Below are 23841 nucleotides of genomic sequence, written 5' to 3'. Positions count from 1 at the left end.
CAGCCTACCATCGATGGAGCTGGAGGCCTCCTCGCACTAACCTTGGGCCCCACCGCGGGCCATGGACTTAATTTCAGAGCCGATGCCTTGCCTCCCACCACGGCCTGCGGACTTACCATCAAGAGCTCACAGTCTTGGGAGAGCCTAGTCGGGAGCTCCGACGAACACAGAGGCTCGACCAGCCCCGAGGCGGGGTTCGATCGCCCAGCGCGGGGGAGCTGACATCCCCCCGATGCAGGAGCTGGATCGCCCCGGCGTGGAGGGTCCAAAACGCCACCGGCTACGGGAGTGAAGATCATCCCGTCAACTCAAGGCCTCCACGGGAGAGCTAAGGGACGAACTTTTTTTCGTCTTCCATCACAGTGAGGAATGTGGAGGGGTCACTGTGGTGGATGTTTTTGTTAAAATGTGTTTTGTGTGTTCTGTTGCTTTTTATTTGTATGACTGACTTGGCAAATGAAATTCCTCGTATGTTGCAAAACATACTTGGCTAATAAAATATTCTTGTGGTATGAGCAGAAACGGGCTGTGAATAATTAGTGGCTACTGGCAAATATTGAAGTTGTGGATTTGTGATGTTGCTCAGTTTTTGATATATCTGTACCTCAATTGCATTCAGAATTTATTGACATTGTCATCTAATTAGCCACAAGCATCCAAGCCATCAGTAGTTCCTGAGGATTGGAGGGTAGCTAATGTAACCCCACTTTTTAAAAAGGAAGGGAGAGAGAAAACGGGGAATTATAGACCAGTTAGTCTAACATCGGCAGTGGGGAAACTGCTAGAATCAGTTATTAAAGATGGGATAGCAGCACATTTGGAAAGTGGTGAAATCATTGGACAGAGTCAGCATGGATTTATGAAAGGTAAATCATGTCTGACGAATCTTATAGAATTTTTCGAGGATGTAATTAGTAGAGTGGATAAGGAAGAACCAGTGCTATATCTGGACTTTCAGAAGGCTTTCGACAAGGTCCCACATAAGAGATTAGTATACAAACTTAAATCACACGGTATTGGGGGTTCAGTATTGATGTGGATAGAGAGCTGTCTGGCAAACAGGAAGCAAAGAGTAGGAGTAAACGGGTCCTTTTCACAATGGCAGGCAGTGACTAGTGGGGTACCACAAGGCTCGGTGCTGGGACCCCAGCTATTTACAATATATATTAATGATTTGGACGAGGGAATTGAATACAACATCTCCAAGTTTGCAGATGACACAAAGCTGGGGGGCAGTGTTAGCTGTGAGGAGGATGCTAGGAGGCTGCAAGGTGACTTGGATAGGCTGGGTGAGTGGGCAAATGCATGGTAGATGCAGTATAATGTAGATAAATGTGAGGTTGTTTACTTTGGTGGCAAAAACAGGAAAGTAGACTATTATCTAAATGGTGGCCGATTAGGAAAAGGGGTGATGCAATGAGACCTGGGTGTCATGGTACACCAGTCATTGAAAGTAGGCATGCAGGTGCAGCAGGCAGTGAAGAAAGCGAATGGTATGTTAGCATTCATAGCAAAAGGATTTGAGTATAGGAGCAGGGAGGTTCTACTGCAGTTGTACGGGGTCTTGGTGCGATCACACCTGGAGTATTGCGTACAGTTTTGGTCTCCAAATCTGAGGAAAGACATTCTTGCCATAGAGGGAGTACAGAGAAGGTTCACCAGACTGATTCCTGGGATGTCAGGACTGTCATATGAAGAAAGACTGGATAGACTTGGTTTATACTCTCTAGAATTTAGGAGATTGAGGGGGGATCTTATAGAAATTTACAAAATTCTTAAGGGGTTGGACAGGCTAGATGCAGGAAGATTGTTCCCGATGTTGGGGAAGTCCAGGGCAAGGGGTCACAGTTTAAGGATAAAGGGGAAATCCTTTAGGACCGAGATGAGAAAAACATTTTTCACACAGAGAGTGGTGAATCTCTGAAACTCTCTGCCTCAGAAGGCAGTTGAGGCCAGTTCATTGGCTATATTTAAGAGGGAGTTAGATGTGGCCCTTGTGGCTAAGGGGATCAGGGGGTATGGAGAGAAGGCAGATACAGGATACTGAGTTTGGATGATCAGCCATGATCATATTGAATGGCGGTGCAGGCTCGAAGGGCCGAATGGCCTACTCCTGCACCTATTTTCTATGTTTCTATATTGGGCACCCAATTTTTCCCTTTCGCCTTAGACATAACAATGAACAGTCAAAGGGCTGACTGAACTCTTTGCTTTTGTACTATTTCTGCTTCATGAGGTTCAGTGGAAAAGTCCAAAGGTTTGTGAGTTCATCCGTTTCCCAGTCTGCTATAACGTGTGTTCTCTACAATGTAAATTGGCTGTAACGCGATTGATGAATTAGGAACACTGTTTGTATTATACAGGCCTAACTGATTATAAGGTGATTTCAATCGGTAACTTAGATCCATTTAAAAGTTACTTTGGAAATTGGCAAGCATCTTTGAAAAAAAAACTCTTTCCATGTAGCCTCTCCACAGAAATCCGAAACTATTGACTCTTGAGAACACAGTCTTGTCAGTTTCACCGCAGGTCATTGTATTTGATACACGATTGCTTGATGATTCTCCATTAACAATGTAACATACAGCCTTTTGTATCCTTATAGCTTGCAGTAACAAAAATAAACTTGTATTATTAAAAAGATTATTCTTTTCAAAAACTTTTGTTTATAGCAAGTCTGCAATTCTGTAACCCTTAACCCATTTATCCCCATTGGGACAATTATTTTTACAATGAGTTTTTCTACAATACAAAGTTTGTTATGAATACAACTATCATATTATAACTGAATACCTGTGTTTAAAATGATCAAAATGGACAAATTGTGGAGTCTCCGCTGTTTTGAGGTAAATTGTGTGAATAGGCAGGTGCATCTTTCTATGATTTATGTTCAGTAAAAGCAACTGTGTTTATTTAAATGCCCCTGGCCCAGTTCACTAAATCATCTCGGGGTGGCACTGTGGTGCAGCAGTCGAGCTGTTGCCTCACCCTCCAGAGACCCAGGTTCGATTCTTACTAAGGGTACTGTCTGTACGGAGTTTGCATGTTCTTTCTGTGACCACGAGACTTTTCTCCAGGTACTCCGGTTTCCTCCCACTCTCCAAAGACACACCGGTTTGTAAGTTTACCTTGACCTCATCTACTGTATCCCTTGTTCAAGATGTGGACTCTTATACATCAGCGAGACCAAACCTAGATTGAGTGATAGTTTTGCTGAACGCCTTAGCTCAGTCCGCCTGGATCTACCTGATCTCCAGGTTACCAAACACTTTAATTCTCCTTCCCATTCCTACACAGACCTCTCTGTCCTCAGTCTCCTCCATTGTTAGAGTGAGGCTAATCACAAATTGGAGGAACAGCATCTCATATTTCGCTTGGGCAGCTTACAACCCAGTGGTATGAACATTGATTTCTCCAGCTTCAAGTAACCCTTGCATTTCCTCTCTCTCCATCCTTCCACCACCCAAGTAGCACTAGCTTCTCGTTCTCACAATGGCCTGTTTCCTTTATCATTGTTACTTTTTTGCATACCTTTCATTCATTTGTTCTATATCTCTCTACATCACCATCTACATCTCTCGTTTCCCTTTCCCCTAACTTTATTCTGAAGAAGGGTCTCGACCTGAAACATAACTTATTCCTTCTCTCCAGAGATGCTGCATGTCCGGCTGAGTTACTCCAGCATTTCGTGTCTATCTCCGATTTGTAGGTTAATTGGCTTCAGTAAATTGTCCCGAGAGTGTAGGATAGTGCTAGTGTACGGGGTGATCACTGGTCGGCAAGAGCTCGGTGGGCTTAAAGGCCTGTTTCACTGCTGTATCTCTAAAGTCTAACATCAGGCAGGGTTTGAAGTCCTTTGAAGGTAATTTTGCTTAAGAAAATACTGTATGTTTACTCTATACATTACTTACAGCTTGTTATGTTTGATAAATTAAAAAAATAAATATGCATAAAGCTCCCTCTTATGTTATTGGTTATATTATCCATCTACTTTTTTGGTTTGTAATGTTGACATTTATCTATATTTATTCAATTGTCCAAATGCAAGCAAACAACACTTGATGAGGCACACTCCAGCACTGCGGGTAATTATGCTGTACCCATTGTGACTATTGTTTCAAGAAACAGCGTGAGCTATTTTTGTTTTTGTTCAGTTCTAATTTTAAAATGACAGAAAATCTGGCTCTATCAGCTAAGGATCTTTTTTTTAAATGAGCTCTCAAGAACCAGTAAAGTTAACTCTTTGATGTATCTTTGTCATATCTATAATATTACTAAAAGTCTCATCTTGACTACTTCCTGTCTACGTTGTAAATAAATTTGAGAAAAAACGCTACCCTATATGGCAATAATTTCTTTCACCATCTTAGTCACCACCCTCCTCTCCTCCAAGCGCCCCGAGGTTTTTTCTGATCGGTGAAATAATAAAAAAGTTATGAATGTTTAAAAAATCGTGAGATCAGCAGATTGGTCTTCTCGCCTGTCAGTCACCATGAAGGTAACGCCCCTTCCGGCACCCGCGGAGAATAAAGCCCTGGAGGCGGGGCTGAGTCCGTGAGCTGTGTGCGGGCAGAGAGCAAGTTAAAACCGGTAGCCTCTGAATGGAGTGGGACCAGGACCGGGAACACACCTCCCCGGTGTTTGTGGGCTGCTGTTTTACCCAGAGGGGGCTGCTGTGCTCGCGGGCGGGGGCTGCTATGTTCGCTGGCAGGGGGGGGGGGGGGGGTGACCACCACGACGAGCCGGGTGCCGATGAGTGCAGCTGGGACTGGGAGCCACTGAGTGGGACAGGCCGGGTCTTGGAGCCGATGAGTGAGTCCGGAACCAGGACCAGCAGCCGGTGAGTGCAGTCGGAGCCGAAGCCGTTGCCCACACACCACCCTCCCACATACCCCCCTCCCCTACTCCCACAACCCAACTGCCCCCACACACACACAGGTAACACCCCCCTCCCCTTCCTCACACATCCCCCCTGTCCCCCAAACAGGAACTCCACCACACCCCCCCCCCCCACACCCCCCCACCCCCAGCTGCGGTCGGACAGGATGGGGACGGGCCGAGTGGCGGTTGAGACGGAGTGGGCAGAGGGAGGAAGAGTCAGGTTGCAGGGTGGCCGAGCAGTTTGCGCGGAGTTTGAGTAACACAAACACACACACACGATGCAAACTGCTCCAATCGTCAAGTCAACGGGATCTAAACCACAGGTAACAATGAATGACCTGTGGAGGAAGGAACTGCAGATGCTGCTTTATGGATGGAGGGAGTGACTGAGGGTAGGGGAAAGTAGAGGGAGGGAGAGGTGCGGAAGGGATAGGGGGGAGGGAGGAGGAGGGGAAAGATCCTGAGGAGGTGAGGAGGGAGGGGGGGGGGGGATTGTGGGGGAGGAAGGGGTAGGGAGGGAGAGGGGGAAAGTGGGGGAGGTGAGGAGAGTGGGGGAGGAAGGGGAATAGAGGGGGAGCAGGGTGGGAGTGGGGAATAGAGGGAGAGGAGGGCACTGGGGAGGTCAAGAGGAATAGAGGGGGGGATAAGGGAGGTGAGGAGTAGGGGATAGGGAGTGAGGAGAGGGTTTATGGAGGGAGTGACTGAGGGTAGGGGAAAGGGGAGGGAGAGGTGAGGGAGGGATTGGGGGAGGAGGAGAAGAAAGAAGAGGAGGGGGAGGGGGTGCTGGGGGATGAGGGAAAATGAGCCGTGTCTGCGCAGTTGGGGGCTATGCGTGAGTGGTGCAATATTGCGTTGGGGGACGGGTTGCATTGGGGGAACGGGTGAGTGGTGGAATATTGCATTGGGAAATGGGTTGCGTTGGGGGAGCAGGCCTCCCTTGTGACAGGGACCCAACGGGTCCCACTTAGTCTAGTAAGAAAATAAAAAATGTTTGAACTTTGAAAGTAGTATATGTTTGTCATTATTCAGTTGTCCTCTTTCTGAGGAAGATTTTAAGCATCATTTCAGACTATATTCCAACCCAGATCTGGGGAGAAACATGAACCCAGAGGAAGGTGGACTATGGGAAGACATATTCAGCGAGGCGGACTTACGGAACTGCAGATGCAGGAAACTTGGAATAATGCAGAATATTGGAATAACGCAGTGGGTCAGGCAGCATCTGTGGAGGGAATGAAAGGGCAACATTTCAGGTCAGGACCCTTCTTCAGTTTGACTGTTTGGGGTGGGGGGAACTGGAAGAGGTAGGGGCAGGACATTGCTTGGCAAGTGATAGGTGGATAAGGTCATAAGTGATATGAACAGAATTAGGCCATTCAACCCATCAAGTCTACTCCACCATTCAATCGTGGCTGATCTATCGCCCTCCTCATCCCATTCTTCTGCCTACGATAAGATTCAATAAAACTTGAAATTAAAAGTGAAAGCAAAAAGAAAAAGACAAGCGATGTTGTCTGGTCGCCGTGTGCTCAGCGCCTTCACCGGAACAAATGAACAAACAAACGAACAAAGGCAGACTTATCCCCATGGCAGAGGATTCTAAACTAGGGTGACCCCCCCCCCCCCCCCTCACCTCAACACTGGGTCCCCCTTTGTTCTCCCACCGTTCCTCATGGCGCCCCCCCTACGCTGGATCATTGTCTTCCCCATCTCCCCCCCCCCCCTCACGGTCATCATCCACTGATCTGCCTTCTCCCCATAACCCCTGATCAAGAATCTGTCTATCTCTGCCTTAAAAATATCCAATGACTTGGCCACCACAGACTTCAGTGGCAAAGAATTCCACAGATTCACCACCCTCTGACAAAAGAAATTCCTCCTCATCTCCTTCCTAAATGAACGTCCTTTAATTCTGAGGCTATGACCTCTAGTCCAAGACTCTCCCACTAGTGGAAACATCCACTCTATCCAAGCCTTTCACTGTTCAAGTCAAGTCAAGTCAAGTTTATTTGTCACATACATATACGAGATGTGCAGTGAAATGAAAGTGGCAATGCTCGCGGACTTTTGTGCAAAAGACAAACAACAAAACAACCAAACAAATTATAAACACAATCATAACACACTTATTCTTATTCATAATAAATAATAGAAGGAAAAAACGTTCTGTACAGTTAGTCCCTGGTGAGAAAGGCGTTTACAGTCCGAATTGCCTCTGGGAAGAAACTCCTTCTCAACCTCTCCGTTCTCACTGCATGGCAACGGAGGCGTTTGCCTGACCGTAGCAGCTGGAACAGTCCGTGGCAGGTGTGGAAGAGGTCTCTCATGATTTTGTTTGCTCTGGAGTTGCACCTCCTGTTGTATAGTTTCTGCAGGGGGGTGAGTCAGTAATCACAGGCTGGTTATCTTCCCCTGTACATTTCAATGTACACCCCCCCCTCATTCTTCTAAACTGCAGCGAGTACAAGCCCAGTGCCGAGAAACGGTCGACTTAGGTTAACCTACTCATTCCTGGGATGCAGATGAGGGAGGTTTGATTGGCAGATGGTGGACATTGGTAGAATGTTCTCCAGGGATGCTGCCTGACTCGCTGAGTTACTCCAGCATTTTGCATCCTTTTTCGATCACCAGCATCCACAGTTCTTTGTTTCTACCTGTAATGGTGTTTTTTTCAGCTGGCATTAAACATGCAAGGATACTGATTCACTCGGCAAATGAGAATGGTGCTGGTAATCACAGGCTGGTTATCTTCCCCTTCTTTGTCATGATGCGACAAAAATCGATGAGATCTGCAACCAAGTATGTGTTTGTGTAGCATCCTGCTTCTTGATTAATCTGCGGATGTTATGGCGTTTTGGTTAGGTTTATAAAATAGTATCTAGGGGACTGGGCTATCAATTGAGGTGTCGCATTAACAGTTCAGAGATTAAATTATTAACTATAATTCTCTTATATCCAGAAGATTCATCCCTTGTTTAAAAAAAAAATTCAACTGCTAGTGATTTTAGATAAAAATTGGCGTCTTCTACCACTAAACTACACGGGGTCGGAGATGTAAAAAAAGTTTCCATTATCTGTCGTGCTCTGTCCTGCATTCATTTTATTTGAGCATCATTTAATGAAGATGGTATCAACAGCACTGTACAATTTTATCAGCCTTTTAATGGCGATGTTTCAACGAGCTGTATTCAAATGCAAAATGGAAACAAGTAGAGTTAGAAATTGAATTATATTTACGATATCTTGGGTAAAATAGAGCAATATTTTATGAGCAATAGTTTTCTGTCTTCAGGCATGCGACTTCACTGCGGATCTGCCGATTTCCTGTGAGTGTGAGCAGTGAGGGGGTCCCTGTGAGTGGGCAAAGGTGAGGGGTTTTGTGTGTGAGCAGTTAGGGGGTCCCTTGTGAGTGTGAGCAAAGGTAAGGGGGGGGGGGTCCCCATGAGTGTGAGCAGTGAGGGGGATCCCTGTGACTGAGCAAGGGTGGGGGGTTTCCTGTGAGTGTGAGCAGTGAGGGGGACCCTGTGAGTGTGAGCAAATGTAAGGGGGGGGTCCCTGTGAGTGTGACTAGTGACGGGTCCCCTGTGAGTGTGAGTGGGGAAGACCCTGCAAGAAATTAAGGGTAAACAAGAAAACTGTGTCATTTCAAGGTACAATTATGCCTTATTATTTGCACTGTTTTGATTTTGTATAATTTTGTTAATATGTAATATCTAGGCACGATAAACGCATGCAAAATGATGGCTTGTATAATCTACAAGGGCAACATTTATCTTATTATCAACTGAAATGAAGCATGTCAATATTAAGGTCATAAATCCACAAATTATAACATAATGGATGAAGCCATTTGCAAGAGGTGCCTTCAGCAACATTCTCAAGTTAGCATGCTAGTCCAGTTGCTAGTCCTGTAGCGTCTTAACAAATCGAAGAGTACAATATTTGATAATGTTTAGTGTTTAGAGATGCAGCATGGAAACAGGTCCTTTGGCCTACAGAATACATGTTGACCATCGATAACCCGTGCACTAGTTCTAGTTCAATCCAAACTATGTTATCCCAGTTGCTCACCCACTCCCTACATACTGGGGGCAATTTACAGAGGCTAATTAACCTGCAAAGTCACATGTCCTTGGGATGTGTGAGGAAACCCGATGGCCCGGCGGAAACGCACGCAATCACACTCAGAATGTGCAAACTCCACACAGGCAGCATCCGAGGTCGGGATTGAACCCGGGTCTCTGGCCTGAGAGGCAGCGGCTCTACCCATTGATAATGATGTATGGTTTTTGGATTTGGTGTCTTGGGGACCATGGAAAGCGTTTGATGGTTGGTGATGAGTATGCTCGATATTTGTTTGGGTCATCCATGTACGCTTTATTTTTATTTAAGTATGTTATTCTGTAACATGCAACTACGGGTTTGTTCAGTACAGCAGCACAAATACAACAAAAAACATATTAGTTTGGTCGGTGGGGGCACTGCGAATCGGCTGCCCTGCCAGCAGTGTGTTTGTTATTTTGACTTTTTGTGTCTAAATGGTAATTTGGGTGTCTCTTGGTGTGTCTTGTGTGGGGGGTTGTGGTGGGGGGAAAGGGGGTACCGCTTTCAGTTGCCTCCTCCACGGAGAGGAGACGTTTACCATGTTGCTCCCTCGCGGCCTAACACCATGGATTGGAGCGGCCTTTCCCGGAGTCGGGGCCCAAGAGCTCAGCAGTGGGCGCAGTGTGGACTTTTCCATCACGGAGAGGCCGAACCCTTGCCGGGGTCGCCGGAGAGGAATGCACCGATTGCTGGCCTGGTGACTTTGGCATCATGGGGCTGTGGTCTGCGGGGGATCGCCGGAGAAGAGTTCCGACCGCCGGCCTGCGGCCTATAACATCCTGAAGCCGCGGTCTCCAGTAGGAAAGCGCTGATTCGGGCGGAGTGTGTTTGACCGTCCAGGCGTAGGAGGTTGATCATCCCGACGAGAGGGCCTGTACATCTGTAGCGGCGTCTACGGAGGGTTCATGGCCTCAACCACGGATCAACAAAGGAGGAAGACTGACTGAAATTTGTTGCCTTCCACCACAGTGAGGAATGCTGTGGTGGATGTTTGTATTCAATTCTGTTGCTTATTGTGTGTTCTTTTTAAGTGTATCGCTGCTGGCAAATTCATTTCACTGCACCTTCGGGTGCATGTGGCGAATAAAATTGACTTTGACTTTGACTTTTGTTTTAGCAGAAATGCAAATGGAAACCACAATCTCTAAAATGCTCAGTCTTCTAGTAAACTCGATTGCTTTATACTGTGTGTGATATAAGTCAGACGTGTGGACACTGTCTGAAGAAGAGGTCTCAACCCGAAACATCACCTATTCCTTCTCTCCAGAGATGCTGCTGCCTGGCCCGCTGAGTTACTCCAGCTTTTTGTGTCTATCTTGGGTACTGTTGGAGACTGAAATTGTTTACATTTTAAATGACAAAAACCCTTAATTCCTGCCAATAAGATTGGTTAATAAGATTGCCCAGGGAATAGGACTTTTATTGTCTCTGTAAGAACATCAGTGTTTATAATGCTCTTCATCATTCCTTCTGTACGTCATTTTGTTGGGTACCTCATCTCACAGCTAGTTAGTTATGTATTTCCTTCAGTGTTGCAAAGGTGACCTATTGTTAAATTGAAAATGGTGCCTGTAAAGTAAATAATATAATAGTCATAGAGGCATTCAGCACAGAAACTGGCCCTTCAGCCCAGCACTTCCATGCTGACCAAGATGCCCATCTTAGCTAGTCCTAGTTGGCCCATATCCCTCTAAACCTTTCCATGTACCTGTCCAAACGGCTTTTAAATGTTAATGTATCTGACTTAACTACTTCTGGTAGTTAATTTCACAAACCCACCACTAAGTATTCTGCGCTTAATGCCGAATAAATTATTTCTACAAAGTGCAGGAAATCACAGCATTCAAATTTTTTTTAAACTTGTGGACATCACCAATAAGACTGGTCTGAGAAGATTGGGGTGGTTTGAATCTGTAACTCACAGCAGAGATGGGGCTGGAGGCTGGAGGCAGGGCCATTTGCTTCTTTAAGACATATCGAGACAAGGCACAGAAGGTTACAGACCAGGTGCTGCTAAATGGGATTGGAATAAACTTGTGGTGGCAAGGACTTGGTGAAGTAATGCCCCTGTCCCACTTAAGAAACCTGAACGGAAACCTCTGGAGACTTTGCGCCCCACCCAAGGTTTCCGTGCGGTTCCCGGAGGTTGCAGGTGGTTGCCGGAGGTTGCAGGTAGTGGAAGCAGGTAGGGAGACTGACACAAACCTCCGGGAACCTCCGGGAACCACACGGAAACCTTGGGTGGGGTGCAAAGTCTCCAGAGGTTTCCGTTCAGGTTTCCTAAGTGGGACAGGGGCATAAAGGGTCTGTGTGATTCTCTGACGTGTTTTACAACATGTAGTACTGCAATACAGTTTGATTAAAATTGCATAAAAACAACCATTGTTATCTTTGGACTACGTAACTATGTAATTGGTACAAAATATCACTGTGTTGAATATATGAACAGCTGGTAAATCAGTCAATGATATGGCTTTCCATTATGAATTGTTGACTTGTCACATTTGTTCATTGCTCTGTAATTTTTAAATTAGCTTAGTGCACAATTATCGGCAACAACAAAATAAGGTTCAGATAAATTTAGTTAAGCAAGCAAGGTTCACAGTTTGCCATCATTGCAGTGCTGTGAGCCTATGACTGCTGTTTGTTATTATTGTACAAAACTCAGAATGTAGTCCAGCAGCTTCAGAATCTCGAGCTTCTCTCGATCTGTACCCTCTCAGAAAACCCCAAGTAACCAGTGACTGTCGAAGTCTTTGATTTTAAATAAGCAAATCAACAAAGTGAGCGCAGATATTTGCAATCAGTTGAGGTCCTTTTGAACTGATTGATGTTCAGTACCAATTCAGTGCCCTCAGTGCCCTCTTGTGTTTGAGAATAGGGAAGATTCAAACAAGAGGACATGACTTCAGAATTAAGGGACAGAAGTTTAGGGGTAACATGAGGGGGGACTTCTTTACTCAGAGAGTGGTAGCAGTGTGGAATGAGCTTCCAGTGGAAGTGGTGGTGGCAGGTTCGTTGGTATCATTTAAAAATAAATTGGATAGGCATATGGATGAGAAGGGAATGGAGGGTTATGGTATGAGTGCAGGCAGGTGGGACTAAGGGAAAAAAGTTGTTCGGCACGGACTTGTAGGGCCGAGATGGCCTGTTTCCGTGCTGTCATTGTTATATGGTTGTGCCAATCAAAAACTGCTCTTGTGTAAACTGAACCTACAATATGACAATTGGTTTTTGCTACCATCAAGTACCCTTCACATCAAGTGAAATCGTCACCAGAAGTGAAAAGCACACAGTAGCTCAGCTCAGAATGATCATTTTATCTCAAAGATTTTTCGTTTGTTAAATTTGTGTATGGCTTTGCAATGAATTTAGATTGGTAATGTGTAATTAATGATACAGTCATATCATCAGAGAAAATCAGTCGAGTTGCTACGTTACAGCGCTCTCAGCGCCTGAGCCCCGGGTTCGATCCTGACTATGGGTGCTTGTCTATATTGAGTTTGTACGTTCTCCCTATGACCTGCATGGGTTTTCTTAGAGTTCTCCGAGAACTTTGGTTTCCTCCCACACTCCAAAGACGTACAGGTTTGTAGGTTAATTGGCTTGGTGTAAATGTAAAAATTGTCCCCAGTGTGTGTAGGATAGTGTTAGTGTGCATGGATCTCTGGTCGGTGCGGACACGGTGGGCCGAAGGGCCTGTTTACCCACTCTATCTCTAAACTAAACTAAATTAAAAACTCAATGAACTGAGCTGGTGAGGATGGGCTTCTGCGAGTGGCCACAATGAAAATGTCATTCTGTCTGTAGTTCTAGAGCCAGTTCATGTTCTGTACTTTACATTTGCCAGGTTATTTTAGAATGTGTACGATGTTCGCAATACCATGAAGCATATTCCATTCATTCTTCACTTGCTGGTATAGATTGTCACAGGCATTTCACCATTAATCTTAGGCTGAAGGAATTATTAAAAGGTGATCATGTAAGCATCTAATTTTCACACTCTTTCTCCAGGTCAAAAAAATCCAGGTTATATATAAATTTGTTACTGGAGTACAAGCCAAGAGTTGTAATATCCAGCAGAAATTGGATGATATCGGTAGTAATTTCATTCAAGTTATTACACATCAGATATCTACGTTTACAACAGGATCTAGGTTAGTTGGGAAGGTGGGCCAAAGAACGGCAAATGGAATTTAACTCTTGTTGAGTAGATCAGACATACCCACTAATCTGATACAACTGTATTTATTGAGTAACTCATGTAATACACTACAGCATGTTGCTTCAACTGTATAGCAGCATTGATGGGTTGCGATGATATGAATAGTGTGGTAGCAGGACTCGCTTAACTTTTTTTCCCTGTTGCCAGCTGGGCAACCTTGGCAGCTGTTTAGGTTGGCTTGCATGACGCGTGTGATAATGTGCTCAGACGAAGTGCGTAGTTACCAGTCGGAATTATGCTCAATGAAGCATTCACGTATTATTTCTGCTTCCAATAAAGTCACAAACTAAACACATTCACCAATCAAGACATGATATATCCCACAATGACATGCAGCAAAATTATAATATAGTATCTCAACTCTTTTTACACATTGCAATTAATGCAATTTCTATTATTTCTTTCCACTTCCAAACAAAAATGTGGATGGATTATTCAGCGTATGATCAACTTGTGTCAATAAATCCTGGACCATATATGCTTAACCATGCACACTACAGATTGATGCAAGCATGTTTTCTGTGAAGGACTGAAAATTACCATGACATGGCCATAGCATGGGTCGTTATTGCTATTGGTACAGAAACACTCTCGCTTCCCACATAATTTATCCACAACAAAATATACAGGTTGCAAGGAATTTTCTAAAGGTATTTTATGATAATAGCTGTTAAAACTGACTATACCCATCTGACAGGTTAAACATTACACTAACTGACAAGGTACACAAAAATGCTGGAGAAACTCAGCGGGTGCAGCAGCATCTATGGAGCGAAGGAAATAGGCAACGTTTCGGGCTGAAACCCTTCAGACTGTGTTTTGTGTACCTTCGATTTTCCAGCATCTGCAGTTCCTTCTTAAACACTAACTGACAAGAGATGGCCAAAGGACATAAATGCAGCAAATGTTCTTTTGGTAATATGTTTAAAGGTGTCAAGACGCCACATTAACGGACATGTAGATCAGTTGTATGTGTTGCGAACATCAATGAAATAACCTAGTTTGTAAGCAACAAATTAAAACAAATTGTTGATAAACGCTGCTTCCATCACTCCCACTTCAGAATTAACCTTAAAATTTCAACTGAAATATCTCCTGACCAAATCTATGATGTATATGACTGACTGTAGAAGTAAAACCTGGGGGGTTTGAGAAGGCAATCGGTGCAGAATGGATGGATTGAGGCAGGGGAGTTAGTGCATGTTGGTTGGAGTAGGTCAAATTGTGAGGGGAGAGCACGGGGGATGACAGTGATGTTGAATGGGGGGGAGCAGTGCAGGATGGATGGGGGAGCAGTGCAGGATGAAGGGGTGGGGGGGGGGCGTACAAGAGAGAGAGAGAGAGGAGGGGAGGGCGAGGTGGAGAGGAAGGAAGGTCAGCGCTCCTTGGACAACACCGGCATCATCGCTGCAGGCACGGAAATTGCTATTAAAATATGGAGGGGACCGGTGGACAGAATATCTTGGCGGCCGCGCGTGCACGCACACACACACGCATGCACGCACACACACACGCACGCACGCACACGCGCGCACGCACACACACACACACACCCGCGCGTGCGGCTTCGGAGGCTCAATCCAGCGCTAAATGCAGCTCAACTCTGCCTGTCTCGCCTGGTCATGCCTGGACTGATGACATATTTCCTGTAAGTCCAGGCAGGGATAACCTGGCGGAGAGGCAGAGTTGAACTGGGTTCAGCGCTGCTTCTCTGCGCTGGCTATGGGCCTGGGGGCACCGCGCCCGTCTGACTCCCGACGTCTCTGGCCACCCCCGGGCGTGGGGGGGGGGGCTCTCTGATGGGGACCTCTCAAAACGGGGGGACGTGTCCCCCCTGCCGCCCCTGCCTGTCTATCGCCAAGTGCCACCGCCAAAGGGGGGGGCAGTTGGGACCTCCTCGCCTCCGCCTCCCCTCCTCCGCCAACCAACATGAAGGTGTGGGGACGAGTGGTGCAGACGCTTCAGACGCCGGAAGGGGGGCTCCCCCTTACTCCCTCCCTCCCTCCTCCCAGCCTCGGCGTGCGGGAGGGTTTGTTTTGAAAGCGCCGTTGGCGGAGTGGCAGGCAGCGGCCGCTAACAGGGCGGGCGGGGTGTTGGAGGACGAGGCAGTGGAGCCGCTGTCGCGGCTGCTGCTGTTCGGTGCCCGTCATTCGCTCCGACCCTCCGTCATCACACACCTAGTATCTTTCCCACGCATTACAGCCATCGCTGACAAAAAACATCACGTTCCTTTTCTCCAGAGATGCTGCCTGACCCGCTGAGTTACTCCAGTTATTTGTGTCTATCTTCCGTATCAACCAGTATCTGTGTGCCAAGCCGGGCAAAATGACTCGGTGTTTAGGTTGCCCGGCGGCACTTTGGGTGGTCAGTGGCACCCGGGCAACCACTAATTTTGAGCCCTGTCGTAGTTGGCGGAGCTTATGATAACAAAGCATCACATTGGTTAATAAGTAAAGTGACCAATCTACAACTCTGACAAGCGTGTGTTGCACTTTGGTGTATCTGACCAGGGCAGGACCTTGCACAGTAAATGGTCGAGCCCCGCAGAGTGTTGGAGAAGAGAGAGATCTGAGAGTACATGTGCATGGTGAAAATGGCCTGAATGTGATGTGTCAGGTGGGCAAGGTGGTGAAGAAGGCATGCTTGCTTTCATTGGGAAGGGTACTGAGTACAAAAATGGAACATCATGATACCGCTGTACAAATCATTGGCGAGACCACACGTGGTGAACTGTGCAGAGAGGGCAAATCAGCTTCGCCAGAATGTTACCTAGGCTTGGAGCTTGAGTTACAGGGATAGGCTGGAATGTTTTTCTTTGAGCACAGGAGGCTGAGGAGTGGCCTTATTGAAGCGCATAAAATCATGACGGGCACGGATAAAGTGAATGTGCACAATCTTTATCCCAGGGTAGAGGATTTTAAAACTAGAGGGCACAGGCTGAGGGTGAGTGACGAGAGATTTAAGAAGGTCCTCGGGGACAATTTCTTCACTCTGAGGGTAGTCCGTATCTGGAACGAGCTGCCAGAGGAAGCTATAGATGCAGATACAATTGCGATTTTCAAAAGACATTTGGACAGATATTTGGATTGGAAGGTTTTAGAGGAATGTAAGCCAAATGCAGGTAAATGGCACTGGCCCAGAATGCCAACTTGGTCAGGATGGACAACTTGGGTCAAATGCTATATCCCTTTATGATTCTATGACAGATTGACTCAAACTCTGATTTGATGTGATCATTAATTAAAAGGCAAATTTACATTTCTGAGAGGAACAATCTATCTCATAAACATAGAGAACTCCGTTACTCCAGCATTTTGTGTCTATCTTCGGTGTAAACCAGCATCTGCATTTCCTTCCTACATAATATTTAAAGGCAAATCTAAAGAGGTTTTCTATTTTACAATTTATTCAAGGCAAACATCTGTATTATTGCTGTATTATTGAAACTTAGCTCTTCATTGAACAGAAAATGATGTTCATCCATATGCTCAGCTGTGCCAGTTGGTTGAGAATGGCTTTGAAGTGAAAGAACGGTATTTGATAGATTCTGTAGATGCATTCAGATTCAGATTCAGATTCAGATTCAATTTTAATTGTCATTGTCAGTGTACAGTACAGAGACAACGAAATGCATTTAGCATCTCCCTGGAAGAGCGACATAGCAAACGATTTGAATAAATAATAATAAGTGTCCGGGGGGGGGGGGGTGGTGATTGGCAGTCACTTAGGTACGTAGTTGAGTAGAGTGACAGCCGCCGGAAAGAAGCTGTTCCTCAACCTGCTGGTTCGGCAACGGAGAGACCTGTAGCGCCTCCCGGATGGTAGGAGGGTAAACAGTCCATGGTTGGGGTGAGAGCAGTCCTTGGCGATGCTGAGCGCCCTCCGCAGACATGCATCTAACTGGTGGTGAGAGAAGGATCTATTTGATGAGCCGTGGCCCTTCCAACCTGAAACATTCTTCAAACTGATATTTTTCTTATTCTCTGCCTTGGCTATGATTTCATTCCATACACAGAATAATCAGAATCTGACTCTCGCATTGAATATTATGCCTTTGTGTAACTATGCCTCTGTGGCTGGCACACGCATCGATGGCACTTACATCCGTTGTGATGAAGTGTTTTGAGTGTTTGGTTGTGATGTATTATCAACTCTTGCTTCATTAAGGACCCGGACCCACTCCAATTCCCTACACCACAACAGATTGACAGGGGATACCATCTTGCTGGTTTTCCACTCTGCACTGGATCACTTGAGTAACAGGAACACCTATGTCAGACTGTTGTACATCGACTATATCTTCAACCACACCATTCCCTCAAAACTTATAAGCAGACTCGGGGAAGTGAGCCTCTGCTGGTCCCAATGCAACTGGATCCTTGACTTCCTCATCAGCAGTCCTTAATCAGTACAAATTGGAAACAACACTTCCTGCTCATTAACCATCAGTTCCCTGCTCTACTCTCTCCATACCCAAACACAGCAATACTATCTTTGAAAACAGTAAAGATACAGTATTACTTTATATAGACACAGAAAGCTGGAGTAATTCAGCGGGATAGGCAGCATCTCTGGAGAGAAAGAGCGGGTGACATTTCGGGTCGAGACCCTTCTTCAGACTGGTCAGGGATAAGGGAAACGAGAGATATAGACGATGATGTAGAGAGATAAAGGACAATTAAAGAAAGATATGCAAAAAGGTAACAATGATAAAGGAATTACAGGCCATTGTTAGCTGTTGTTGGGTGAAAACAAGAAGCTGGTGCGACTTGGGTGGGGGAGGGATAGAGAGAGAGGGAATGCTGGCGTTACACTTGAAGTTAGAGAAATATATATACCAGTGTGCTGTAAGCTGCCCAAGCGTATTACGATAGTAGTTTAGATTTAGAGATACAGTGCAGAAACAGGCCCACCGTCTGTGCCGACCCGTGACCCCGTACGCTGCACTATTCTACACACCAGGAACAATTTACAAGTTGTTTTTAAACCAAAGCCAAATCAACCTACAAACCTGTTTGTCTTTGGAGTGTTGGAGGAAACCGGGGCACTCAGAGAGAACCCATGCTGGGACACAAAATCAAACCCAGGTCTCTGGCGCTGTAAGGCATCAACTCTATTGCATCAAGTAAAGGAGTTTTTTTTTTTCAGACAATCTGGAGCTATAATTGCAATTACTTCATCAGATTTACATCGATTAGATTTATCTTCATATATGATATAGATTCTCCATGAAGATTATTATGCCATTGTGTTTGAAGCTGCCTGAATTGAGATGCTAATCTTAAATGCCGTTTCTAATCATCTTGTTTGTCATTGATACAGGTATGGGACGCTGTTGAAACAGGCAGGTGCTTGAAGAGTTACTTGTGCCACTCTGGGGCAGTTCGAGATGCTCAGTGGTCTTCTTGTGGAAGGCACATTCTCAGTGGAGGCTTTGATTCTATGCTCCATCTCACGGACATTGAAACAGGTGCAGCAATGTCACTGGTCTTTTTCTAATTTTCAGCTATTTTTGTGTTAATTTTAGATGTGGCTGCAATTAAACAAATGATTACAGTAAGTGTAAGTCGAGAGTGTTTTACTGTCTCATGTCCCAGACAGAACAATGACATTCTTACTTGCAGCAGCACAACAGAATATATAAAAATAGTACTGTAAATAATATAATAAACAAGAAAAATGTCAGTGTGTGTGTGTGTATATGTATGTATGTATGTGTATATATCTACACACACATATATATATATATATATATATATATATATATACATACATACATACATATATATATATATATATATATATATATATAAACAAGGCTTCACACTTCAGCCAATCCTCAAACCGCAGTAAAAACACTTTGCAACATTATTAACACTATTTACAATTCCTTTGCAGCAATGCATTTAAGTTTCTTTGCAAAGTCCTCATACATATTTATCAATTAGGAGGACATCTGGATCTTTTCCCATCCTGCATATCAATCTAGGGCTCAGACTGGCTGGCGCCATTCACAGCCTGTAATTTTCCACAGACAAAGGTTAAGCAAATCTTACAGAATGCCGGGGCCTCCATTTTATCGTGTCTTTAATTTGGTCAATTTTAAGACAGCTAGACACAAACAGGCAGTACCTCATATTCCACTTGTGTCTTTTTAACCATTTCTTTGTTTTTTTTTGTTCTGATGGCAGGGCATTGATAACAGTAAGTCATTCTCTCTCTACAGAGGCTATCTGCTTCCAGCATTATCTTTTCTTTTTCTTTTTTCTTTTTTTTCTTTCTTTCTTTTTATTTGAAATCTTTTAATTTGAATTTCACATCAATTTGCATACATACAATGATAACAGACAGTGACACTCAAGGCATAATTGTGCAACAGTATGTAAGCGGCCCTCAAAGCCCTTACCCTTACCCACCTTCAACCCACCCGAATCAGGTCGGAACCAAACGGGGACAAACAACACTCACATACGTACACATCCACACAAATACGTGGAGATAAACAAAACAAAATGTACTGGGGGGGAAAAAGAAAAAATATATATATTTTCTTATTCCTGATACCTTATTTAAAAGCTGGCAACATTAGTTGCTTGAACTGCAAATGACCAAGAACACTTTTCCTCGGCTAGCCATTGTTAAAAAGACAGTCCATGTCATAATCCACATGCCTGAAGGAAATCGTGGGAATATGACCCTGAAATGGAACTGCCCCTTCACAGTAACATTGAGAAAGTACCCAAGCTGATGAAACCTGTCAGACCCAGGCAAATCATAAATCTCAGAAGTCACAAATAGAAACAGTTTCAAACTTCCAAAATTTAAGTATTAATTTTTCCACTGTAATCAAGAAAGTGTCTCTGGCTTATCGTAAACTTTGTGGTATGTTCTGATTATCCTAAGTATTAATTTTGGATCTGGGTCCAGTTGATTATCGATATGCATGTGTGTGTGTATCTATACATATATATAAGCACACACATACATACACGCACATGCACATGTATATATATATATATATGTGTGTGTGTGTGTGCGCGCGTAGATAAATTGTTTACATTACCCGGGAGAATGTTGCGTTATTTGATTAATTGACTTCCAGAAGCTTCTGTAGAAATCTTGTCTTGGGGCTCTTTGTAAGTTGGTGGGGGACTGTCAATAATACTTTAACGTAATCGATATGTGTGATTGGTTTGTAAGGGGAACCACCCCAATGTAGTTCGGCCCCTCAGGGTTTGTTGACCTAAATAGCTCCCATTTGGATCGGTGTCGATCTTCTGGAAAGGCGCTTGGGACTGCGTGACCTTTTGGTAGTGTCTGCTTGCACGAGGCTGAAGGGCTTGGCCAGGCAGAGACAAGGATCGAACCCGCAGTGGTTTAGGTGTCGTATAGGGGGATTGGTTGTTCGTTCAAAAATAAAGTTTAGTTGTTCCAGTGCTTGACTCAGTGTTTTACTGAACTAGACTAAGGGGGGTAAGGTTTAGGAGCATGTTTACAGCCTCACCCTGGCAATGGAGGAGGCTCAGGACAGAAAGGCCTGCATTGGGTAGGAAGGAACTGCAGCTGCTGATTTACACCAAAGATAGACACAAAAAGCTGGAGTAACTCAGCAGGACAGGCAGCATCTCTGGAGATAAGGAATGGGTGACGTTTCAGGTAGTATGGGAAAGGGAAGCGGAATTAAAATGGTTAGCAACCGGGAGATCCCGTAGGCCTTGGTGGACCGAGTTCTAGTGTTCAACAAGATGGTTTCCGAGTGTACACTTGGCCTTGCCAACGTACAGGAGCCCACACCGGAAAGACCAGATGCAGTAGATGGAGTTAGATGAGAAGTACTGTCTAACTTGGAAGGACTGCTTGGGAACCTCTTAGTTACAATTTAAAATGTTTTGAATTGCAAATAATGTGAGGGTGACATAATGGAGAGAACATTGGGAATCGTATTAACTCTGAAACTTTATTACTTTTGACTACCTTTACTACCAGCCTTTAAGTAGGCCGAAGGATCTGTATCCGCACTGTATCTCTAAACTCGTAGACTCTCTGGGGCATTGATAGAGAAGTTGTATTATCTGCGGTTTCAAAACAGCAAAACTGGAATGTCAAATCAGACAGATTTGTAAGTAACTTAATTAAAATCTCTCTTTTGTCAACTCAGGTAAACAAATCATCACTGTTCATAATGACTTTCAAATCACCTGCTTGGCAGTCAGTCCTACCAATGAAAATGTCTTCTTGTGTGGAGGGTTCAGCTCGACAGTGAAAGCCTGGGACACAAGGAGCTGCAAGGTTCGGTAATACTGTGTCACATAGATATTCTGCTCTGAAGTATATTGAATCAGCTACACTGGATTTCATTTTTTATCAGAACAGCAATGTAAATAAGAAAGGCATTAAGACTTTTCAAGATGCAATAACAGTTATTTATCACCCAAAATAGTCATAGCTAGCATTTTTCGGAATGTAGAAAGGCCTGCAGATGCTGGTTTATACCAAAGATAGTAACAAAGGAGCAAACAGGGCTGGCCACAAATTACCTCGGGCAGGGTGGTTCCCTGGTGGTCCCCTTGTTGGCCAAGGAAGATGCGAACTCGAGAGATATAATGTGGAGAGCTGAGGAACTGGTTAAACGAATAGGTGGGAGGGGGGAGGTAGAGGAGAGTGAGGGTGGAAGTTACTTAAAATTAGAGAGTGTCAACGTTAATGTCAACATTCAACGCTGGGTTGTATGCTAGTATTTTTCAGCCTTTCTGCCATGATGAATATAATTCAGTTTGCAATGATAATTCATTAAAAAAAATAATGATCCCAACCTGAAACATTGTCAGTTCATTCCCACAATGTAAAGCACTTTGCCAACGAGAGTTGTTTTTTAAATGTGCTATATAAATAAATGTGACTTGACATGACCACAGATGCTGCCTGATCCGTTGAGTTCCTCCAGCACTTTTGTTTTTTTGCTCAAGATTCTAGCACCTGCAGTTTATTGTGTCCCAATGTTAATTAATAGACTAGTTCCTCATCTAGTGCTTTTCATTTGGAAATTGGCATTTGATTCAGTTGAGTGTGAGGTGATCCATATTATAACAGCATATCTTTCAAAAATTGTGGTAATTCCATGCAAAGCGAGAGCATTTTACCAAAAGTTATCTTGTGTCTGGGGAAAATAGAAAAAGACATCTTTGTCACAGTGGCGCAGCGGTAGAGTTGCTGCCTTACAGTGCTGGCAGCTCACGAGACCCAGGTTCGATCCCGACTATGGGTGCTGTCCTCTCCGGAGTTTGTGTGTTCTCCGTGTGACCTACATTCTGAAGACGTACAGGTTTGTAGGTTAATTGGCTTGGTATAAGTGTAAATTGTCCCTGGTGTGTGTACGCTAGTGTTAATGTGCGGGGATCGCTGGTCGGTGCTGTCTCGGTGGGCCGAAGGGCCTGTTTGTGTGCTGTATCTCTAAAGAAAACTAAACAGTATTTCTATTGTATTCCAGGTGGTGAATGAATACAGTGCAGGGGTACAGCAAACCCTCGACGTTCTCTTTCTTCCAGGAGGAAATGAGTTTCTTACCAGTACAGATGCTGTCAGCAGAGACTCAGCAGACCGCACGATCATCGCCTGGGATTTCCAGACTTCTGCAAAAATATCCAATCAAATATTCCATGTGAGTTTGACAGATAGAGGGAAAAAGGAATTGCAGATGCTGGAGAGACGCAAAGGCAGCATAGAGACATAGACAATAGGTGCAGGAGTAGGCCATTCGGCCCTTCGAGCCTGCACCGCCATTCAATATGATCATGGCTGATCCTATGTAGTATGTAATCATATGTAAGTAGGATGCCAGCATCTGTGGAGAACATGGATAGGTGACATTTCACAGAGTGCTGGAGTAACTCAGTGGGTCAGGCAGCATCTGTGGAGAACATGGATAGGTGACATTTCACAGAGTGCTGGAGTAACTCAGTGGGTCAGGCAGCATCTGTGGAGAACATGGATAGGTGATGTTTCACAGAGTGCTGGAGTAACTCAGTGGGTCAGGCAGCATCTGTGGAGAACATGGATAGGTGACATTTAACAGAGTGCTGGAGTAACTCAGTGGGTCAGGCAGCATCGAGGATGTAACTAGTAGCGTGGATAGGGGAGAACCAGTGGATGTGGTGTATCTGGACTTCCAGAAGGCTTTCGACAAGGTCCCACATAAAAAATTAGTATACAAACTTAAAGCACAAGGCATTGGGGGTTCAGTATTGATGTGGGTAGAGAACTGGCTGGCAAACAGGAAGCAAAGAGTAGGAGTAAACGGGTCCTTTTCACAATGGCAGGCAGTGACTAGTGGGGTACCCCAAGGCTCAGTACTGGGACCCCAGCTATTTACAATATATATTAATGATCTGGATGAGGGAATTGAAGGCAATATCTCCAAGTTTGCGGATGACACTAAGCTGGGGGGCAGTGTTAGCTGTGACGAGGATGCTAGGAGACTGCAGGGTGACTTGGATAGGCTGGGTGAGTGGGCAAATGTTTGGCAGATGCAGTATAATGTGGATAAATGTGAGGTTATCCATTTTGGTTGCAAAAACAGGAAAGCAGACTATTATCTAAATGGTGGCTGATTGGGAAAGGGGGAGATGCAGCGA

The 23841-nt window shown here is 44.8% G+C and overlaps 1 protein-coding gene across 1 annotated transcript in view; it reads left to right on the top strand.

Annotated features, from left to right (window-relative positions):
* wdr25 (WD repeat domain 25) overlaps positions 1-23841 on the top strand; it is a 57140-nt gene that overhangs the window by 21087 nt on the left and 12212 nt on the right. Inside the window, exons 2-4 of the mRNA XM_055641154.1 lie at positions 18533-18680; positions 21369-21499; positions 22698-22868. Of these exons, the coding sequence (XP_055497129.1) occupies positions 18533-18680; positions 21369-21499; positions 22698-22868 (450 nt within the window). The remainder of the gene's footprint in view (positions 1-18532; positions 18681-21368; positions 21500-22697; positions 22869-23841) is intronic.

The sequence above is a fragment of the Leucoraja erinacea genome, chromosome 9, assembly GCF_028641065.1.
Source record: "Leucoraja erinacea ecotype New England chromosome 9, Leri_hhj_1, whole genome shotgun sequence".
Classification (NCBI taxonomy): Eukaryota; Metazoa; Chordata; class Chondrichthyes; order Rajiformes; family Rajidae; genus Leucoraja; species Leucoraja erinaceus.
The sequence above is the reverse complement of the archived record's forward strand: the minus strand, read 5'-3'. Positions and strand labels throughout refer to the sequence as shown.